The sequence below is a fragment of the Emys orbicularis genome, chromosome 22 (genome assembly GCF_028017835.1).
Source record: "Emys orbicularis isolate rEmyOrb1 chromosome 22, rEmyOrb1.hap1, whole genome shotgun sequence".
Taxonomy (NCBI): Eukaryota; Metazoa; Chordata; order Testudines; family Emydidae; genus Emys; species Emys orbicularis.
Window position 1 is genome coordinate 13,454,094 of NC_088704.1, and position 21,341 is coordinate 13,475,434.

General features: G+C 49.0%; 1 protein-coding gene across 1 annotated transcript; it reads right to left on the reverse strand.

Annotated features, from left to right (window-relative positions):
• Positions 1-689: 689 nt before the first annotated feature.
• Positions 690-8,266, reverse strand: SPSB1 (splA/ryanodine receptor domain and SOCS box containing 1). The gene is made up of 2 exons (XM_065421434.1): positions 7,573-8,266; positions 690-817 (listed from the first exon to the last, which is right to left on the reverse strand). The coding sequence occupies exons 1-2, from the start codon at positions 8,264-8,266 to the stop codon at positions 690-692; spliced, it is 822 nt and encodes a 273-aa protein (XP_065277506.1).
• Positions 8,267-21,341: the final 13,075 nt, after the last annotated feature.

Here is a 21,341-nt window from a genome sequence, read left to right on the forward strand (position 1 = left end):
GAGGGATGGAAAGTGATGGTGAAAGAAACAAGATTCAATCTACATAAAGTAACAGTTAAGACAGGGTGAGACAGTATCGCGACATTGACATCAGCTACATAACCACCTTATCCAAGTTAAAAAAAAAAAAAAAAAAAGTGTCCATGTGGAGTTTTTTTGGTGTCTTCACTTCCCATTGAAGTGATTTACGTCCTTGCTTGTCAGAAGGCCCCCCCATCTCGTGCCATTCCACATCTAGCACCTGGCATTTGACGTGTTGCCATTCTCAACGCTTCCCCTTCCAAGCTTCATGTACTCTCCTTCAGCCAGAGTAAGAGGCAGAATTTGCTCCTAGACTTCAGGCATTCAAAGGATGCGCTACAGCTGTTTGCCAGGAGCTGGGAGGAAAGCAGCAAGGGATGTGCAGAGAGATTCTGGAAGGTTGTGTTTTTGGGGGTGTTTTTTTCGGAAGCATGCAGGGATGTGATGTGACCTTCATCAGCAAAGGTCATCTTAGTCGTTGAAACTAGGATACTTGAAAACGGCCATTTTAAGGTCATATTTGGTTTTGGCATTGGAGGAAGGTACTTGGGCTGAGGATGTCCAACACTAGTGATGATGGGGGGAGGCTGGCAGGACCACCGTCCAATGGGTCAGCGCCAAATCATTTGCCTCTGTTTCAGTTCTCACAGCGTCCTTCAACCTGTAGGTCATTGGTAGAGAAGGTAGCTCTTGAGGGATGCCGGCAGTGGCAGCGCTTGGATCTCACTCAGTCGATCCTTGCCCAGAGCCAGCCGCACAGAACGCCGGCACAGGTCCATCAGAGGCAGTGGTTCGGCTGCAAGACAAAAAAGCCACACGTTAACTCGGAACACGAGTTAGAGCCCGGTGGCTGCGTTGTTAGTTACGGTAGCCGACACTCTCAAGAGGAGCGTGAGAGAAACTGAGGCCCTGGCCTGTTCAGGAGCCCTTGACTACCCAGCACCCTCAGCAAGCGAGGCAGCAGTTCTAGGTTACTATGCAGGGGGTCCCAGTAGGCCATGAAAGCTGTGAACTATCTGCAGCAAGCACTGAAGGTAATACATGCCCTAGAAATACCAACGGTAGAGCAGGAAAGGAGATCCTGGAATCCCCCTATAAGTAATTAGGGCGGTGTAGCAGCATTCAGTTAAGGGGGGGGAAGATCCCACATTTTTAGACGCCACAACGTGGGAACCTTTGTGAAAGCTGTTTAAACACAGAACTGCATGTTGCAGTATGATTTTACCATTTCTAGGTACCCCAAAGCACTGTACTGTTCTTCACATTTCTAGGCACCCCAGAAGCCTTCACATGCTTGCTTTTGACCTCCCCACCCCCAAAATACAGACAGGCCAGCTCCATCAAGCTTCACAAGTCACTAGATTTGCTTGCCTCAGCAGAGATTTCACCTTCAACCTGAATCCTGATCCAGCAGCACCACATGGGACTATACACCTGCACCCATTAGTTCAGTATCCATGCAGCAAGTTTCATAGCCCTCAACAGTGAGCCAGCTTTATTTAGAGCTCACACCGCCAGTTCTACTGGGGTGTCTTTCTATGCATCCTTGGTGGATTGGGCAAGTTCCTTGTGCCAGCACGGCATCCCCCATGGTGGAGCTCAAGTGTTCCTATTCTGTTAACACCTCCTGAAATGCAAGCGCCACGCGATTAAGGGTGCAGGTGTTCTGGCTGCTAAAGCCAGTGTTTGCACTGAACATGCATCACTGATGTGAGTAATAATTTCTCTTCTGCAGGCAACCCTGCCCACCCCCACCCCCCCAAAAACCATCACTGCAGCAGATCTCTAGCCCGTTTCCTCTCCAGGGAGATTTTCCAATGAGGTAGCTCAAGACCGCAGTCTCCATCAGAGGCTAATGGTAGCCACCTTGAGAAAACTCCAAAGCCTAACATGAAGTCACCCCCAAAGAGCGAGTGGAGCTCACTTGCCTAGGTCAGGACTTCAGTGTCTGGGGGGCAGATGAGAACCAAGCCACCTACATAATGTCCCCAGCAAACCAGGTTTCAACACCTATATTTAAGGGGGCAAGCCCACGTCATAGACCCCAGAGAGTGCTCCCAGTACTGGGGACAGAACAAGCTCTACTGGAAGATCTGCAACTACGATTCTTGCAAAATGGCTTTAATAATACAGAAAAGGAGAAAGCGCAGGAGTGTCTGGCTTCACTAACCAGGATTAAGACCCACCCAATGTGGAAAAGCTAGTCAAAAGCCCAGCTTCATTTTAGCTCCACAGTTACATTTTCAGGTTAGGTTTGATGGACTATGGCAGTACCCCAGCAATGAAGAGTTGGGGAAATGTTTTTCATATCAAAACGATTGCATATGCACCTATGGCTCCATACACGTCAATGCAGCAGGGAGCGGCTATCTCTAGTTCTCAGGAAGAGGAGAATCTACGAAGGCCAAGTTCCCAGCACAGTGAGCCCAGGAAATCGAGGAGGTCGAGATTAAGATTTGATATTTTAGAGACAGAAGATCCAAATTGCTATCTCCCTACCTCCCAGGTTACAATTCTGCTACCTAAGCAATTTCATAGCCCTGAAAAAGTTTGGGATTCTGTAGGCCAAACTCAAGAATGCTCTGCATGCAGATGCATGAACAGCAAGTAGGAGATGCAATTTAACTTGAGCGAGCTGCCACAACAGATTAAAATACAAATGAATATTTACTAGGAATATTTCACTGTTCTCCACAGGAAAGACTAGTTTCTTGTGCTCTGATAGGGCAGACAGCAGGAACCAAAGTTACAGCTGCACATAAGGAAAAGAATCTGAACTTTCAGGAGTTTTTCGTGATGAAGTTTTCCAAGCTCAACTGAATAGAACTAAATAAGGGTCAAGGTTTTTCAAAAGTGACTAGGCATGCCTCTGCTTTGGGCGGTCTCACTAGACACTTTAAGAGGGTCTGATTTAAAAAATAAATAAATAAAAGAAAATGCTCAACAGCATCTAAAAATCCAGGCTCCAGCTGGAAACCCCAAAATGGGGACTTTGAAAATCTTGGTCAACAAGTGTCAGTTTTTCAGGAGCTGACTACAGATTAATGCCAACAGCGCTCGCTTCCTCTGGAACAAGCCAAATTAAGCTATTGACCCTGTTCATCCTGCTGCCACTGCCAACAGATGGGAGGCAAAGTTTTTAATCCATTTTCTGACCATAAGTGTCACTGCATTCGTGCTCCCTTCCAGGATCATTCCAGAAAAAAAAAAAAAAATCCCTCATGCATCTCTCCTCCAACGCTTCCCACTCCATAAGAGTTTTAAGATCCATCCTTCCCTTTCTGTCCAGAGCAACGACACTCTCATTCAGGTCTACCCCCCTCCCCCCCCATTTTCAGATTATTGTAGCCATTGCTTCCACCTTTTAGCCTCCCAATACTCATTGACAAAACTGTGGCAGTTTTCCTAGCAGCTCGGACAGAATCCCTTCATAGATTCCAAGGCCAGACGGGACCACTGGGAACCTCTAGTCTGACCTCATGTGTAACACAGGCCAGAGAACTTCCCCGAAATAATTCCTAGGGCGTAGTTTTTAGAAAGACATCCAGTCTTGATTTCAAAATTCAGTGCCCTGCATGTCAGATCAAGTTCAAGATTCCAACCCTTCCTTTCAAGGTTCTAAACATCTCTGCTCCCCCCCTCCCCCCCCACACCCCTCCGCCCATCGCGCAGCCTCTCCACCTAGCCAGCGATGCCAGCCTTGTCCACCGATTGGTCTCTGCGCTTTCCACTAGGATCTACCTCTCTGTCCATACTAGGGCTCCCCTGCACCAGCCCCGAAGGTCCCAATCCTTCTCTCGAGATCCAGCTCAGGTGCAGTGCTGGTAAATCAGCTAATTAATGGCTACGTGGTGAGGCATATGGGGACGTGACTCTTTATAAGTCATTTTAAAAGGCAAGGGTGCATACTGTGCATTTGATTCTCTACTTCCCGCTCCAGGCCCCATCCCAATGAACTTCATTTGTCCTTTCACCTGTAAGCTCTTCAGGGCAAGGACTGCGTCTTTGTTTATACAGCATTCAGCACAATAGGGCCCTGACCCTCCTCCTTGGGTCCCGTGGCATCACTGCAATAGAAACATGCCAATGCCGTGGCCTTCAAAGACGCTTTGGATGCAAACTAATCCAGCTAAATCACACTAACTACGTTAGTTATTTGCGCGGATAACCCCAAAACAGTCCTGTAAAGACCACCCAGCTCCACAGGAGCCAGGAATTAACTTCTGTTGGCGGGTTAAACACCCAGAAGAACAAACCATGCTTGTATCTGAACCGCTGACCCAGAGAATGCAGCCATTGCTCATGGAGCAGGTTCATGAGCATGGTGTCATTAGACCCAGGATCATTACTAAGTACTCCAGTACAACTACACCCAGGAGCTGTTCTATCTGTGCCTGGTAGCTGGTGTCCGACCATTTCTGACTCTGTTACCGTTACCCACGGTCAAGGCTGGACTCCAGTAGCCCCATATTGGGTATGTTACATCTTGGAACCCACTCCAACTGAAGCAGACACAGAACGTGACTGTTTGCTTGCTATGTGGAGTTCTGTGCTGAGAACTCCAATCTATATTGGCCACCTACTGGCTTCACCCCTATGGTGCTGAATGGTTCGGGACCCAGCTACCTGAGCGACTGCCTCCCCTAGGCCATACTGGATAGCAGCTGTGCTAGAGCTGGAATCCCTTCTGAGTGGTAGGGCACCACTGCCAAGAGCTCTCTATTCAAATGCTTGATCCCATGGCCTCCAGGGTTGGGCACCCGTCTGGACATGCTCCCAGCCAGCCTGTTTAGAGACAAGGAGGCTGGAGGAAGTGGCTGCTAAGGGACCATCTGGTTTTTAGGTGGTAGTGTTTACTTGTGGAAGGCGGTCTATACGGAAAGCATTGACAGTGTGCATTTTCAAGTTTCAGCACCAGCATCCTGAAGGGGCACCTCATACATGGAGACAAGACATCCGACCTTTATCCAGTGCCTTTCCCTACTTCACACATGCACTTGCCCTGTGCCTGGACCCTCAGAACCAGTGCAAGCGAAGGGCTCTTGCTCATTTATTAGCCTGTAAAGTAAATACAAAGCATTCCCAGCCATTGCCTCTGGCAGGCTCCTTTCAGATACAGAGACATGATAGGGTGATTGGCCAAGAACACAGTGCAGACAAGAATCTATGTTCCTGTGTCACAAAGCTCGATTTAGGCCACCTCAAAATTAGACCAGTCTAGTCCCATCACTGTTTAGAAGGAGAGGGATACACAATATTAGTGCTCCAATCCCTGCCCGTCTGCTCCTGGATGTAATTTGAAATGCCTGTTTTGCTTTACCTACGTCCGCACAGTTTGGGACCTAGGTACCTATGAGACTAACCATCCCCAAAGTGCTGCTACAGCTATCAGGCTTAGCTGGAAAGCTCTCTCCAACCACCGGCACCTGGAAGTGAGGAGTAACAGCAGAGTTTTTGAGGAAGGGTCCTGGGCTGTGGAATTCTCCTCGCTGATGTGCAGGGCAAAGCTCTTCCTTTGAGCCAAGCATTTGCTTGACATGGGTCACAGCTAAGACAATGTTTTGCTGTGAGAGGTACCGGGGGGGGGGGGGGGGGGAAGAGAAGGGTTGTGGGGCGGTCATTAGGGAGATTACACTTTCAGTGCACTGAAAGTGTGGAGTAAAAATACACGAGTTTGGATATGTTTAATCTGCAGCTGTCCCTGTAGTCATGTAAAAGCTCAGAGCTTGCTAAATACCCAGCTGCACCATTGGCCAGGTTTGCTCAGAGCCCCTCTACACTAAATTTGAAAATCAAGAGACTGAACGGTAGGTGTTTACAGCAGGGCAAATTAGGAGAAGTGAGAATTAGTACACACACAGACACACACACACAGAAACAGGCAGGCCAAATGTTTCACTCCAATGCCTGTGACTCAGCACTAGCTCTGTCTCAGGCCAGGAATACCCTACTGCATGTCGATTGGTTGCCAGGTTTGGCTAGATAATAGAGCAGCAGAAACACCAAAGCTGGAAGATTCAGTCTCTGCAGGCCAACCTGGGTAGCAAAAACTAGGAGGAGTTTTAATGCAGAGTGGAAGGGGGGGGGGAAAAAAAAAATCTCACTGTTCAAAAACATTGTCCCTTTTGGTCTGTTTGTACAGCCCCTAGCACAACAGAATCCTGCTCCATGACTGGGGCTCCCGGGGAAGAGGCGGGGGGGAGGGGGAGGGGACTACAATACAAACACCACCCATTGCCTTAATTTAATAGCTACAGTAGCAAGGAGAGTCAAGTCTGCAGTATTAGGCACTTGCACTTCGTTCTACAGAAGTGAACTATCCTGCTTAAATAATTCATAATTCATTAATTGTAATTAATACTACACTCGATTCTGAAAGGGCTCCATCATTGCACTGGGTGACCCTTGCATGGCTTTGATGAAGAGGAAGTATATTTACCCCTAAATACAGGAAGAAAGTATTCTATAATCCCTTGCAACAATACAAGACAGATCCTACTCTGGGGCTTGGGGTGAACATGCTAATCCTTCCCATATTAAACCTGACAAATTTCTGTAGCAGCAAATCCAGATTAAGCCATTCCTCCGAATGGACTAAATCACATTCGGGTGCAATTGGGAACCTCTGTCCCAAAGAGACAGACAGGCTTTTTTTCAGGACCAATTTGAACTTGGGAAGCTTGTACTAAGCTTGGTGACCAACTGCCATCCTGAGTTTACACTCAGAACTACGAAGGTTTTCCTGGCCACAATACCCAACCCCACTCTGTTCAACAGCGTTCCTTAGCCTGGAAGGGAAAAGGACAGAAAGCTAGTTGCTGAAAGAGGTGGGGTTCCAGGCTAATGACTGCACAGCTCCCTACACACCTGCCTGCAGAGCAAGTTTAAAACTTGTTCTCCTGTATAAAGAGTACGTGGAGGAGAGGTCACCTTTCAGGTAAAGCGTGCTACAGAGAAGCTACAGGATTCTGCCTTGTCCATTGGCCTAAATCCATAGTAAAGCTCTGGAGACTCTAGCAGTAAAGAGGAGGAGGAGGAAGAGAACATCAGCTTTCCAGACAGACTTCATGCAGATGGCTGGAGTCCCAGCAGTAGGTTTCCTCTCCGCATGGCGGCCCAAAATCCACACTTTCGGCCCTATACAGTCACCTAGTTACTATCAAACTGCTTTCCTAATTTGAGGCTCCGTATGCTGATGTGTACCCAGACCAGTGGGGGTTACCCTGCTATAGGGACATAATCTGGCTGACTGGTAGCTGCACCAGATCCAGTTAGAAACAATACTGCTCTTTCCAAACACAGCCCATCAGCAGAGACTAATCTGGAGTAGAAACCCCATCCTCCCCCTAACCCTTTGCTGCCCTAACAGACCCTGCTGTCCTAACAGTCATTTCGGCTTCATTTCAGTTTGAACGAGTCACAGTTTTGAGGTACATAGCTCACTAGCTATTGGGAAGAGAGTGCGGATATGTGGTTCAATCTCTTTAGCGGGGCTAGGAAGGCATGCAGAGATCTGCACTTTCAGAATGAGCTGCAGAGGGTTATACTCACGATCAAGCCCGTTCAAGTAGCGCATCCGTATTTCGCAGTGCCCCCACACCGCGCTTACAACTGGATACAGTTTTTTCCCTTTAAGTCCTCGAAAAGCAACACCCATGTACTGCCCGTCTACGATGAAGCTCAGGGTCCCGTCATCCATGTCCAGGACCACCAGGAAAGAGTCCGGCACAATGAAAGTCTCATCCGGTTCTAAGAAGGCAGGGTAGGTTTTACTCGGCTGATTCTTGCCGTCGTGGTACAGTCTGTTCCGCCCAAGGTCCCAGCCCCAGGATTCATGGTTATTTCCTATCAGGGTCGTGTACCCTACAGAATGCAAGGGCGCGTCCGCCGTAGCCACCCCTACCACGGCATGCGTGCCCCGCTGCCTCATGGCCCACGTGATCTGCCACACATGCAGTCCCCTCGTATATCCAACTTTGCCTCGGATGGCATCTGTGCTCTGAGCCACCGGATGCCGGTGAAATATTAGTTTGTCGTCCTCTTTCACAAAGACGTTCAGTGAGCGGTCATCGTTGTTCCATGAGTGCAGCAGCTGGACCTCGTACGAGACCGGAGGCATATCCAATAGCAAATCCAGGCGCGTGGGCTTGCAGTAATCCAGCCCCTGGAGCTCCTGCTTGAGTGGCCTGTATGCAGGGTCTCTCATATCCACAGTCTTTATCCCGCCAGTGACCTTCTGACCCATCTTGTGTTTTGATTTCACGTATTTAGAGACTCCCAGGGCAAGCTCATCAATCACCCTCCCGCTGTCATTCAGCCCTGCAGAAGAGGTTGCTAGACGACCTTATCAAGATGTGCACTGGTCAGTATTGCCTAATGGAGGGAAAGAAAAACAAGGAGAGTTAAACATTAGCACATCACCCGTAAACAAGATTTCCAGCACCCCCTTGTCAGACCAAAGGTCACACCTAGGGGGGCTCACCTGCCCTGCACAGACAGAGACCGGACCACCACTCACTGGAACTTGCAGCGTGTTCTAGAGGGAACCTTTAAAAAGTTCTGTCTACACTGAAGGACCAGGTGTGACTGCAGCATACACTGACCTACCTTTAATCTAGCAAGTGAGAGCACCAACCCGTCTGGGACCCTGGGTACTTACCCAGGCAGTTAGCCGATGCTGAAGTCCTTGCTGCTGCAGCTTCACCGCTATTGGGCCTTGCACTAGCTGGATTAAAGCTCTCTCAGGTCTGTCTCCACACGATGCAATTTCACCTCTGACTGCAGTGTGGACATACCGTAAGGGCTGGGAGTTTGCCAGGCAACTCACGTAGGTGAAGTTTAATAAGGAAGCTGGAAAAATTTAAGCACGCCCAGCCTCCCACGAGCTGCAAGGAGGACACAAGTCTACATACTGTGATGTACGATGCATAGAGAAACCCAGACTTTGGCCCTTTGTGGGCGTCATTGAAAACTCTGAAGCTGTGGTTTTCCCTTGGGTTACACAGACTGGACCACCCTGTTGTCACTGGGCCATGCTAAAGCTTTTAGACACAGGGCTTCTCTAATATGCTGCCTTCCCATAGGTATCCCCTGCATTTAATCCCCAATCACTCCTGCTAAATACTCTATTGTATGCTGCATACACGGGCACAAGAGTTGCAGCTTGATACAAGGTAGTGGCAGAGATTAAGAAATTCCTTGATGGCCCTGAATCCGCGATTGAGTTGTAGCAGATACGGCTTTTAGCGAGCATAGCCTTGCTTCTTCTCAGCCCCAACCTATACGCTCATGGATGCAAGCGGCACGAGACACCCCAGCCATTGCCAGGACCATCCACCTGTGTGCATCTTTCCAGACACTTATAAAGGCCCTGGAATTACATTCCAACTGGACAACAGTCAAAGCAATCTCTACAGTTGCCCAGAAAGGAGCCAAAACACACAAAGCATTTAACATTCTGCAAAGAAAAATCCCTAAACAGCCCCAGGCAACTACTGCGCCTATTTGAGCCCTTGTAGCAAAGCGATTCCCAGAGGTATGTCCAAGTTCAGAGGGATTGAAGTTGCATTTAGAGCCTAGAAGGAGCTTGCTTTCATCTTGCAGGGGAGACTGCTCTGGCAGGAGAACTGAGCTTGCTTATTCGGACTTGGTTACTGAAGCTTAAGGCAAGGTCCAGAGATTACTGCATGTTCGGTATTTAGCTTGTTCTTAGCAGCACAAGCCTCCCCTATCCTGATCCCCTGGTCTTATTTTGCAATAGAGAAGACAGAACCAACCTCCAGACAGAGGCAGTTGCCACTAAATAATAAAGGTGGCTGAAATATTACTATAGGAGTAGTAAAGGAGCAGGCTGGGTTTCAGTGGGTCTCCCTTCAGGGTTTTATTTCCTAACCACCGTGCTCTCAGGGGGAACCTGAAGACCTGAACCCAATCTGCGAAGATGTCTAGCGCTTGCTGGGATATTACAGGGCTGGCTGGCAGAGCCTGAGGTCTATGCTACCCTGCGTCCCACTCGCTGGTTCAGCAAGGGCTGAGAGCACAGCAGAGGAAGCACTCGCTCATGTGAGGTGGGGAAGTGACTTGCATGGATTTCCCTGGAGTAGCTGTAGCTGGCCAAGGGCGCAGGATCCAGCCTTCCTTGGCTGCCTGCCGTAGGTGACAAGGCTCTCGGGGTGGGAGGGAATCCTCTGGGCTCTAAGCACCCTCTGGAGAAAAGATTACACAATGCAAACACACAGGCGAGTTTGGCTCCTTGATAGCTTTTCCTTCCTCAGCTCAGCACTGAAACGCAGCTCCTGAAAAAGCTTTAAACATGGCTACTTCCCAACAGCAATAAAGCTATTGCAGTGATCAAAAAAGGGAGAGGCCAGGCAGTAAGGGAAAGCCCCCAATGGCTACAAACCATTTTCTGATCAGTGGGCAGAGTTAGAGAGCGCACCCTCCGCTGGAACAGGTCTGGAGAGGAATCTGTCCCCCAAACCGCCAGCACTTCCCTAGTCCGACCCCTCAATACTGTGAAGTACCTTGGAAGCGTCCAACTTTGCAGAGCTGAAGGAGCAGGCAAACAGGCTCAGCCCAGCCTCAGGAGGCCCACATTCCAGCAACGCTTGGCAGCAGAGCTCCCATTGAGTTACTGGAATCCAGACAGCAGTTACAAAAACCCTCCTTGTACGTTTCGTCTCAAATTCTCTGCATCACTGGGGCAGCTGCTCTTCCCAGGGAGACAGAAGCAGACTCCGAGTCCGGAGAGAGAAGCAGGATTCTTTGCACAGCTTAACAGTTTCCTTCCAAGCTTCAGACAGACTCATTTTGAGAGGAGCCTATCTGCTTAGAGACCAGCTACCTTCGTGCACCGCTCTGTGGCATTGTGTCCTCCCAAGCAAATCTGCTCTCACTCGGCTACACAAGCAACCCTCTGTTTATGAGCCGCCAAAGTAGGGGCGGCTATTAGGAAAATAAAAATACGGGAGGGGAGGGAACCAGCTTTCTAAGAAAACAGTGTTATTTTAACGTTTCCTGGAGTGAGGCAATCACCCAGAATTCCTGCCAGCTAACAGTCACAACAGTTACTCATGACCAGGACCTCATCTGGCATGGAAAAAAAATCACAGTGCATGAATCAGATCTTGTATATAAAAAAAAAAAGGTTACCGGACATAAGCGGCAGCACTTCAGTTCGAGGCAATGGGGGGAAGGAAGGGCTGTAACGTGCGTCGGCATTACCATGGACAGGCTGATCAGCTTCGCCTAAGCTTTATGCTAACGAAGTTGCTGACACTACTCCGCTATTTTAGGTGCCTGCGGTCCAGGGGTTGCTGCAGTTCTGTGGCTATTTGCATAGTTTGCTAAACCACACACACACACAGTTTGTCAAGCTCTCTCAGACTAACCCCCAAAGTTCCATCTCTGAGAAGTTAGCTCCACAGTTGGCACAGTACACTGGCCCTGAAGATCTTCCACATTCTCTTCTACCTTTGCCCGGTGAGCTGAACGTCAGATTCTTGGAGGTGTGCTCTTAGGGAACAAACCACTCCCAACCTCCCTAGTTTGTTAGACAACTATGGAAGAAAAAGCAGCTGCCTCTTAGAACGGTTTGTTTCCACCTTTAGATGCCCACCCATTTTCTGCTACAGGGTTGCACAGGCCGTATGCTTCACCATTTAATGAAACAAGGAGACCTATCCTACATCTCAAGTACTATATTGGGCTCTCTTCAGGGACCTCTGCCCTACGAGGCAGAAGTGCTTTAAGAAACTCCAGTCCTGTAGAACAGGGCTGATAACATTGGTAATAAACAACTTGAAATGGAGGCTAATTACTATAAAAGTCAGACATCATCCAGTATTATCCACAGGGGCACCGAAGACAAGCTAGGGAACTTGCAAGGACTGCTTAAATCACACTCCAGCATTTGCTGACTGGCTAAGTAGCTAAGCATAAAAGTCATCTGCATAAAATTGCAGAACAATTTTAGTGATGTTCCCCTTTCTTTGACTCAATGCTTCTCTTTAAAATACGTGCCTCATTCTCCCCGGGGAATCTCATTCCACTTCACTCCAATAGGTGGCAACACTAAATCTTGATTAAATCTGCAGATATTTAGGTCTCTAATCTGCCTTCCTAGCACTTCTCTGCCAATGCAGGTGCCTCGGGCACTGGTGCACCTGGGTCACTCCTATTCTCTCCCTGAGGCACATAGTAATCTAGTTTCACATGGGCTGAATGCTAGAGTCTGGTTTCGGTTCGGTGTGCATCTGCTGGGTGGTGTTGGTGGCCTGTGATATATAGGATGTCAGACGAGATGATCTGGTGATCCTTTGGGGCCTTAAACTCTACGACGATGGATCAAAACACTGGCAGAAAAGGAGATGCAGAGATTTTCCTGAATGCAATAGTCCACGTGACAGCAACAGACAAGAAGCTACAATCCAGCCTGTCAAACTGAGTGAGTATCTGGTGCAGACCATTTTGAAGCAAGACATACTTGAGAATAGAGTAGAGGGTACTTCTGTACTCTGCTAATGAGCAAACAATCCATTTCCCTGCTCCATCTGCGGAAGTGCCAGCAAGACTAGATTCCAGTACTTGTTATCTACAGCAGCCTTTCATACACTCCTTGTCTTTGACTTAACTTGCACTTGGGAATAGCCTCCCTTCAGCAATCTCTGTTACTGCACCCATGCTCATCCGTAAGAGTAGATAGGGTTTGCTTCTGCTTGAAACCGAGTGGAGCTCAGAGAAAGGGTGGGCTTTACATACCTGTAACACTGAATTGAGCCAAGGATTCCAAGGACAGAATGAGAGCGCCAAATCGGAACACCGTGGCTTGTGGGTTTAGCAATTATTGTAATGCATCACAATATATACCTACTGCAACACCCCATTGTGCACCATGTGCCCGACAGAGCCGCTGCCCCAGAAATGGGGTAGGGGTGTCGCAAGAGAAAAAGGAGCTTTCAGCTGGGAATGAAAGCTGATGCCCTTGGAAACTTGAAAGAACCTCACCCACCTTTGGATGAGTACTAGTCACTGCATGCTTCATTACCTTTCTTTCCTGAGGCAAAGAACTAGGGAGCTAGCCAGGTCCAAGCAGCAAAGAACTAGATTCGACGTTACAGCCAGGACACGAGAGAGAGAAAAAGGTTGGGTTGGGAAGGAACAGAAAGGAGCAGCGAGAACTGAACACAAGTAAGGGGCTTCTAGAGGGTCAGACTGGATAGTGTCCAAGTAACACAAGGAGATGTTACTTAACTTATGGCTCCAAGATGCATGTAGAATGTGGCCCCTTTACAATCTGACAGGCTAAGGCAGAATCCATCCGTTCTGTTAGAGGGATTGACGAACACCGTGCAAGCTGACATCTAGTTATAAGCAGTAACACTAGTTGAGGAGAGCCAGCTTTGGCAGGGAATCAGATTACCCAAAGGCAGGGTTTATTCCTTACATCCCAAGAGGATTTTAAAAGAAAAGCGCCTGCCTTTTCAAACTAAAGGATAGCAGCCACCGTGGTGCTCAGCAAGCACAAAGCAGACCAGAATACAGTTCTGCTGTGCAAACGGCTTTGTGTCCCAAGGACCAGACTCCTGTACTGTTAGAGTGGCGGCTTACCGATCTGGGAGTGCAGAGCTATGCATTAAGCCTCCCTACAGACAGCTCAACATGAGACGCAGGCAGCCCTAGAGAAAAAGGGTCAGAAGACACCAAGCACTTAAAGCTACAAACCTTTCACCACAAAGATTTTCAGGGGTCTATAAAGGTGCCTACCACCGTGGAATCTATGCACTGGAAGGTCTCCATTGCTCATGCAGCCTGTGCTTGCTGGATTTCTGCATTGCTCTACTACCACCAGCCCCATTTTGCTCCTGTGCTATTCTGGTTTTATTCGGAACCTGACAGATTTAAGAGCTTTGGAGTCTCACAGCAACGACATCCACTGCTATTTTCAGAGCATTAGCTCTTCCTTTAGCTTAGTGGTTAGGAACCAACTGGCAACGTCCCACGGTACACACACGTGTCAGGCTACAAAACAAGTGATGTTGGCGAGTGGGCACAAAGGCGATCATGAGACGTTTCTCCATCAAGGGCTTTCACGCCACAAGAGAGGAGCAGGGACGTTGTTTTGAGGCTGCTCAAGAACGATTGCAGCAAAGGTGCAAACGGAAGCGGAGATGGAAAACAGGGTATCCCACCTAGAAAGCCTTCTCTGTCTTCCTGGCACCTTGTCTCCCCTAGGCAGAAATGCTGCCCCAACAGCCAGGCTCAACCACTGAGCACATCCAGACCATCTTCTCACCTCTCCATCCAAATAACTTGTGTTGTACTAAGAGTCGAGGTCATGCAAACGTTGCTTCCCCGACAACCTCCTTTGCCTTCTCCCAAGGGATGCAGCCTTCCATTTGCATGTCCTCCTGCACTATCTCCACTTCCTAGGGCTGGAACACCTCCCCTAACCCAGCCCCATTATGCGACCACCCTCTAAGGCCCCAACTTAAACTGCACTTCTTGCAAAGGACCTGTAAGCCTCGCCCTCCCCATTGAAGCATTAGCTAATGCAACGATTCATCACCAAAATACTGCATGCAAGATGTTGAGAAGCCACGCTTTGCTTCCCTGTTCATACACTCCCCTCCACCCCAACATCACATCCAAACCACAGCCCTGCTTTGGCCATCTAGACCCATCCACACTACAGCGCGTTCGAGTTTGAAAGCAACTGACCAACTGAGTTAGCTGACAATGCTCACCACGATCTAACCCCGACACTTCGCTAGTGGTCAGCCCTGCGTCAGCAAACTCGACTGTTCATAATCTTGTCCCAACACGGCAACGTTCTGTAGTGTAGGCAAGACCCAAGACTCCGCTCCATTGCTTTTAGTTTCTTTTGATTTGTTTAAAACACTCCCACAGTGGGTCCGGAAGTTTCACAATAATTTATACAAGGTCTGAGAAAAAAGTCTAACTACTAAACTCCAGACAGGCTATGAGGAACCCCACAGATTCATAGACATGCCCTACCCACTCCATCCTTCAACCCACTGTGCTCTCCTTTCTTGAGCTTTGCCATGTGCCATAAAAGTTAAATCTGGGCCGTCTGAACAACCAGGAGGAGAAGTTCTCAGGAAGAGGGGCTCTCACCCAAGAAGTCCTCCCACCAGCTCTCCCTGCTCTGTCTAAAGCCAGATGACTGCTCAAACTGCATTGCTGTCACACAGACAGGTCGTTTCAGATAGTCCCATTCCAAACCACATGGGGCTTTAAAGGTCAAATCCTACGACAAACTCCATCCAGAAGCTAAGTGGGAGGCAGTGCAAGTCTGCCGAACATCAGCGCAGATGGGCTCTCCACAAAGCAGGGACTTGGTGCTGGGAGCTTTACAAAGGGGTACAGAGACATTGCTGGTGCCATTACCCCAACCCCACCCTGAACTGTGGTTATCAAGTTTGCAGTAAGTCCTGCCCAGAGCTCTCTACGCTCGAGAGGGTTAAAGCAAATACTAAAAGCTGCATTAAGGAAAAAAAGCAGAACCTCTCCATTTGCTCTGGGACAAGCAATGTTGCCAAACATGGAAGCAGCAGGAGGGGATGTTAGGACAGGAAAGCACCTCCAGTTTGGACCCCTACGATGCACTCATTGCATGGAGCAGAGCCATACTGGTGCCAGCTCAGACAAAGGAGACTGGAACTGAAAACGAACCAAACACTGCAGAAAGGGAAAAGCCGAAGGCAACTCTAGCCAGCTACGAAAGGTTTTGGACAACTGAAGTTCAAAGCCACGCACAGCTGCTCTGGCCAAGGTGAGCTGCAAAGCAACGGACGACACCTCCCAGGTCACCAGGCACGGAGGCCCCAACATTCTTTTCTCCATTCCCTGGCTTCCCGTGTAAGTTTTGCTCTATGGCTGTTGGTCTGAGGGAGAGTTTACTCTGGCTCGCTCTCTTCCCACAGTATTTACACAGAGTTTCTACGGGGGAGAGGTCAGACATCTATAAAGCACCCAGAGCATGAGGAGAAACTCCTGGCCCCACCCCAAAGAGCTTAAGCTCTGGAGACACCATACAGAGGGGCAGGGGGAGAGGAGATGCTGTGCACAGCCACTTAACCAAGCTTTTAAAAGGAGAATGATTTAACTGCCTGGTATGAGCCTTGTCATCATTCTACCATTCTTTAACCCTGGCTTATGTCTTTTTAAAAAAGGAATCGGATTTTGCAAGTCCTTTTGGTTTGTTTTAGGGACTAAGTCAACACTGTCCCTCTTCCTACTTGTTAGAGACCAAGAACTCATCACGGCCAGTGGGCAGGGGGGCACTGGACTGGCATGTGGCGTCCTGGTTCTAGTCCCAGCTCTGCCCCCAATCTGTTCCTTGGGCAATTGACTCCCCCCCCACACACAATTCCCCCATCACTCCTTTGTTTTGGCCAAGGCCTCACTGTGTCTGTACAGCGCCTAGCACAATGGAACCCTTCTTTTGACCCTCTGACCGCACTCCTGTCCCTGTTATTTCATTAGTTGTCCCCCGAAATCAGTTGGGTTTCAGGTCCTGTGGATCCTCCCCTTAGGCGGGGGGGGGGGGGGGGAGGGGGGAGGGGGGGGAGGGGAGAGAGAAAGAGAGATCCTTCCCGGAACCCAATAGGTACAATGGAACCCTGATCTCAACTAGGGCCTCTAGAGGCGGATCTACACTGCAAACACACACCTGCTGACACGGGCCAGCGGCGGGTGTTTGATTGCCATGTAGACATGGCTAAGTGCTACTTCAATCCAAAGCCACAATAATCCTTCCTCCTTCTCTCAGCAGTCAGCACCGTCCAGGAGCACAAACCCTCTTACACTGGACTGAAAGCACAGCCGACTGTAGCAACATTTTAACCAGAAGGGAAAGCACACCGCTCAAGTTCCCCTGTGAAACTAGTGCAACTGAAATCTGCACAACAGTTAAGCTTTGATCTCAGCAGAAAGTTACCAGCACTGTGTTTTTATTCTCAGTCCACTCTCACAAAGGGGATCAGAGGGCGACGTCAGGAGACCCAGTCCTGCTACTCCCCCAATGCACGGACACCCCCTGCACTCAGAACATCTGCGAAGTCCCAGCTCCTGCCGCTAACAATTAATCAACGCTTTTGAAACAGCAAGCTCACCTACCTGCCAGAAGGAGCCTTTGCCTGCTGCCCTGGAAGCTAGTCGGTGTGCAGCAAACGCTAGCCAGCCCCAGAACAGGCTGCCTTGGCAGCTGCTAAGTAGCACACAGAGACCACACTGCATTAGTAACACGGTTTACGCTAGTTTTGAAGTGTTGCAAGTCAGCCCCAGCAGAGACGGGGAGGCACAATCATCACTGCCCGGCACCAGTTTTTGGCACTGGCTGCCTCCTCTCTTCAGTCTTGCTTCACAGACCACAAAAAGAAGTCGCCCCAGGGGGCAACTTCCCCCAACCCCACCACCGGCAGAAACAGCTTGACTAGGAAGGTTCAATGGCTGGAAGGGCTGTTACGGTCCCTCTGCAGAAAGTGAAACTGCCTTAGCATGTGAGAGCAGGAGGAAAGCAATAGAGAGGGATGGCACATGTTCTGGCAGACAGATGGAGCAAGAAAATCCTCTTCCAAAACAGAGGCCCCGACAAGCAGCTGTATTCTACAGATCTGCAGGGGATGGGGAGAACAAGCCTCTTTACAGCCTAACAGAGCAGTACTCTGCCAAAAGCAATGCTGGCAACCCACGTTCCTAAGCCAAGCACCAGATTCTTCTGCAAAGTTGTGGGCCCTATGCCTACAGACTTCTGCAGCTAGATTCCAGTTCTTCTAGATGCTGAGTGAGAGATGTACCTACCCTCATTCCTCTAAGAGAGAGGTCTCCACTACAGGTACGAGGAGGGGTATCTTTTCAGAAAGAGGAGAAAGGCCATCTCCTGGGCAGGGGCTTTCAGAAAATTCGATCTTATAAAACAGCTGGCTTTTAAACTGCTCCAGGTCCTAGCAGTGCCATAAAATGGGTCTAAGAAGGGTTCTCCAAGCAGAAGCTTTGCAAAAGCGGTGCATTTTGGGTAGCATGTGAAATGCACCGCGGGCATCTCATGCGCTGTGGTTCATCCTCAAACTGTTCAATTTTCAAACACAATCATAGCAGGGCTGTGAACTCAAATGAGCCAGCGTCCGGAATTAGCTAGGCCCACCCTCGCTCCCATCAACATCTGCATAAAACCACATAACGGAGGAGCCACCTATAGGAATCCAATCTCCTGGTTAAGTTTCCACTCTCCTCCGACCCAATACAGCCATGAAGCTCTGCAGCTAGCAACAAGAAAGTCTTGAAGCACCTCTACAACCAGGGAGAGTATGAATAATTCATAGATTCCAAGGCCAGAAGAGACCACTGATCTAGTCTGACCTCCTGTACAACACAAGCCAAAGAACTTCCCCAAAATAATTCCTAGGGAATGGCTTCGGGGGGGGGGGGGGGGAGGAGAATCTAATCTTAAACCTCTAGTCAACAGATTCTGAAGCACTGTGGTCATCAGGGGAGTTCTGATAGCTGAGACACAAAGACATTTGCTTTGTTGAAGGTTTGTACTCAGGAAGACATGTCTGGAAGAAGGTGGTTTCCTGCTACTGCAAGAGATGCTCCCCTGGATTATACAGGCCAGCTGCAAGTAGCAGTTAAAGTCAAACTCCTGGATGCAATGTGCATATCGGCATTTGCTAGTGGTCTCAGAAAGGCCTGGTCATATCTTAAAAGATTTAAGGGGAATCCCGCATCACAAAGTTTAGCGGATGCGCCAAGAAGGTCACTAGATTATCTGCAGCTCTCAAGAAAACTCATATTCCTTGCCAGTGCCAGCTGCAAATCAAACCGCATGTACAGACACAGCATTTCCTCAAGGCTCTTAAAAATAGCCTGCTTAAATGAAGGCAGATTCCAGCCATTCCCTCCCCATAGCAACAAAATCTACACTAGAGGGACAGAAAAGTTTCCAACTGTACAATATTTTTTTACAGTGGCATTGCCAGACCAGATCTCCATCTCCAATGCTGGTCAAGATCAGGCTTTTCAGAGGAAGATGCTCTAATCCTCGCAATGCCCTACTTATGAGGAAGTTTTTTCTTAACTATCCCCCACCTGCATCAGTCAGTGGGTGGCTTTTGCCCCCGAGTGTAGGAGATTATAAAAAACTTGCATTTATAAAAACCACCTTGTTCAAGCCCTGAAGTTCAGCTACAGACAGCTGATGTATTTTCACGGCTTTCAAGATCACAAGGGATTGTTTTCCCCCCCCTCACTCTGTCCCATTTAGAACAATATCCGCTTAGGGCTTAAGCATCCAGGTTAGTGCTATAGATACCGCTGACACATGTGGATGGGTTTGTATCCTGTCAAATGCTGCCAGGGTCCTCTTGGCAGTGAGATGGGATCCGGCTTCTTTCTAAGCGAGTATGTACGTTTCACAGCACCTTTACAGCAGTTGCTTCTCAGACGGGGTGCCGGGTGGGAGCACGTTCGTTTTCTTTCCTCCTTTGATGGAACAGCACTGGCATGAAACGGCGCAGTGCCGGAAGACAGGATTCCATGTTAATGGTTCTCAGGCAAACCAGCACTGGCTACCTGCAGCCAGATCAGAAACGATACACACGGTCGCCACAAACTGTAGCGCCACCTGTAACTGGATTTTCTCTCTCTTTAAATAAGGATGGTTCACACACCCCTGCCCCGTACTCCATTGTCTCTGGTGCTGAGCCAAACCACTGTTCCCTCCCCCTATCAAAGAGGTTTTTTTGTTTTAAATAAAGTGATCACACCCGAGGATATATTTCAGGGTGCGGCAAGCTTTGCTCAAAGTGCTGTACAGACACATGCCTCCACCACTCCAGAGACCACCAGAGGCAGCGTGGCTTGATGGATAGAAAGAGGTGGGTTTTCTATCCTTGGGCTCCGATCTGCCGCGAGACCTTGGCCAAGTCACTTCTCCTCTGTGTGTCCGTTTCTCCTCCCATCATCTGTCTTGTCTATTTAGTCTGTGAGCTCTTTGGGGCAAAGACCATCTCACTGTGTCCAATGCCAAGCACAAGAAGGATCCCACTACGGTAGGCTGGGGGTGTCTCCAGGTGCCACCATGATAACCCTTGGGTAGATTGGAGGAGAGGGAGAACCAGGCACAAAGGTTAAGTGACTTGGCCAAGTGTCTCCCAGCAGTGCCATTTGCACAGCCAGGAATAGAAACCCCAACAGAACTCCCAGCCCATCCCCCTCGAACACCAAGGCCCAGGGATAAGCACCTCTGCAGAATGACTTCTGGCGAGCAAGTTTAGCAGCTTTATATTCTAGAAGGCACCTTTAAATAGAGATAAGAGGGGAAATAAGGACATGGGGATATTTCAGCGAGTTCACCAGAGCTAGGTCACTGAGTAGGTTTGCACTTTAAAATAGCGGCAGGATCCAAGTCGGCCGAGACGTGAACTATTAGAGTCCATCTCCCCAGGATACAGCCCTGGCAGTTTAAGATCACATTAAACTAGTACTGCACTGCATCTCTGCCAGATTGCTGAGAAATTTAGCAAAAGCCCCTTCCCATGTCCCTAATTTGCAGCTGCAGCCCTGACCTTCCCCACAACTCTCCCCTCTGCTCCTCTCCAACATCCTGTGGATCCAAAGCATTTGGCTGCAGCCCACTGGCGAAATGCTGTTTTGATCAGCTGTGTCTGCGTGTCACAAGAATTGCCAGGCACTCTTACAATTCAGAGATCTGGTCTAATGAGCTCTGTTTCCAGGTATACTTCGTGGTGTCTAAACCACCTTCGGTGCCACAAGCCAGACTGTCACATGTCTGGACGCCGACTGCCAGCGAGAGTTAATCCAGCCATCTGTCCGCAGCTCTTTCTGAAGCTAGCAATGTGTACGGATGGGTTGCAGACATACCTTGTTTTTATGCAAGGGTTGCAGACAGGCTATATCAGGAACATCACTGATGAGGATGATCATATGTGGTGAGTTAGAATAAGAGCCATAACTCTGAACTCCAGATAGACTCTTTTGGAGGAAACAGCACGAAGTTGTGGTCTGGCAGATACGGCAGCATTGAGACGGCACCTGTACATTGCGTTACGCCTGGATTTTCCTGCCCAGTATTTTTCCCCTTGCTCCAAGGCAAGTCTGAGGCGGCAAAAAGACACGTGTCTGGAGCATCCCAGAAGTTACATATCAGAGAAGGAAGTGAGGAGACAGAGAGAGAGAGAGAACAATGTGTCCTCACAGTAATTAGGCAATTACACAGAGCTATTCCGCTCCAAAGCGCTTTGCAAATATTAGTCATCAGCCCTCCCATGCTGCAGTGT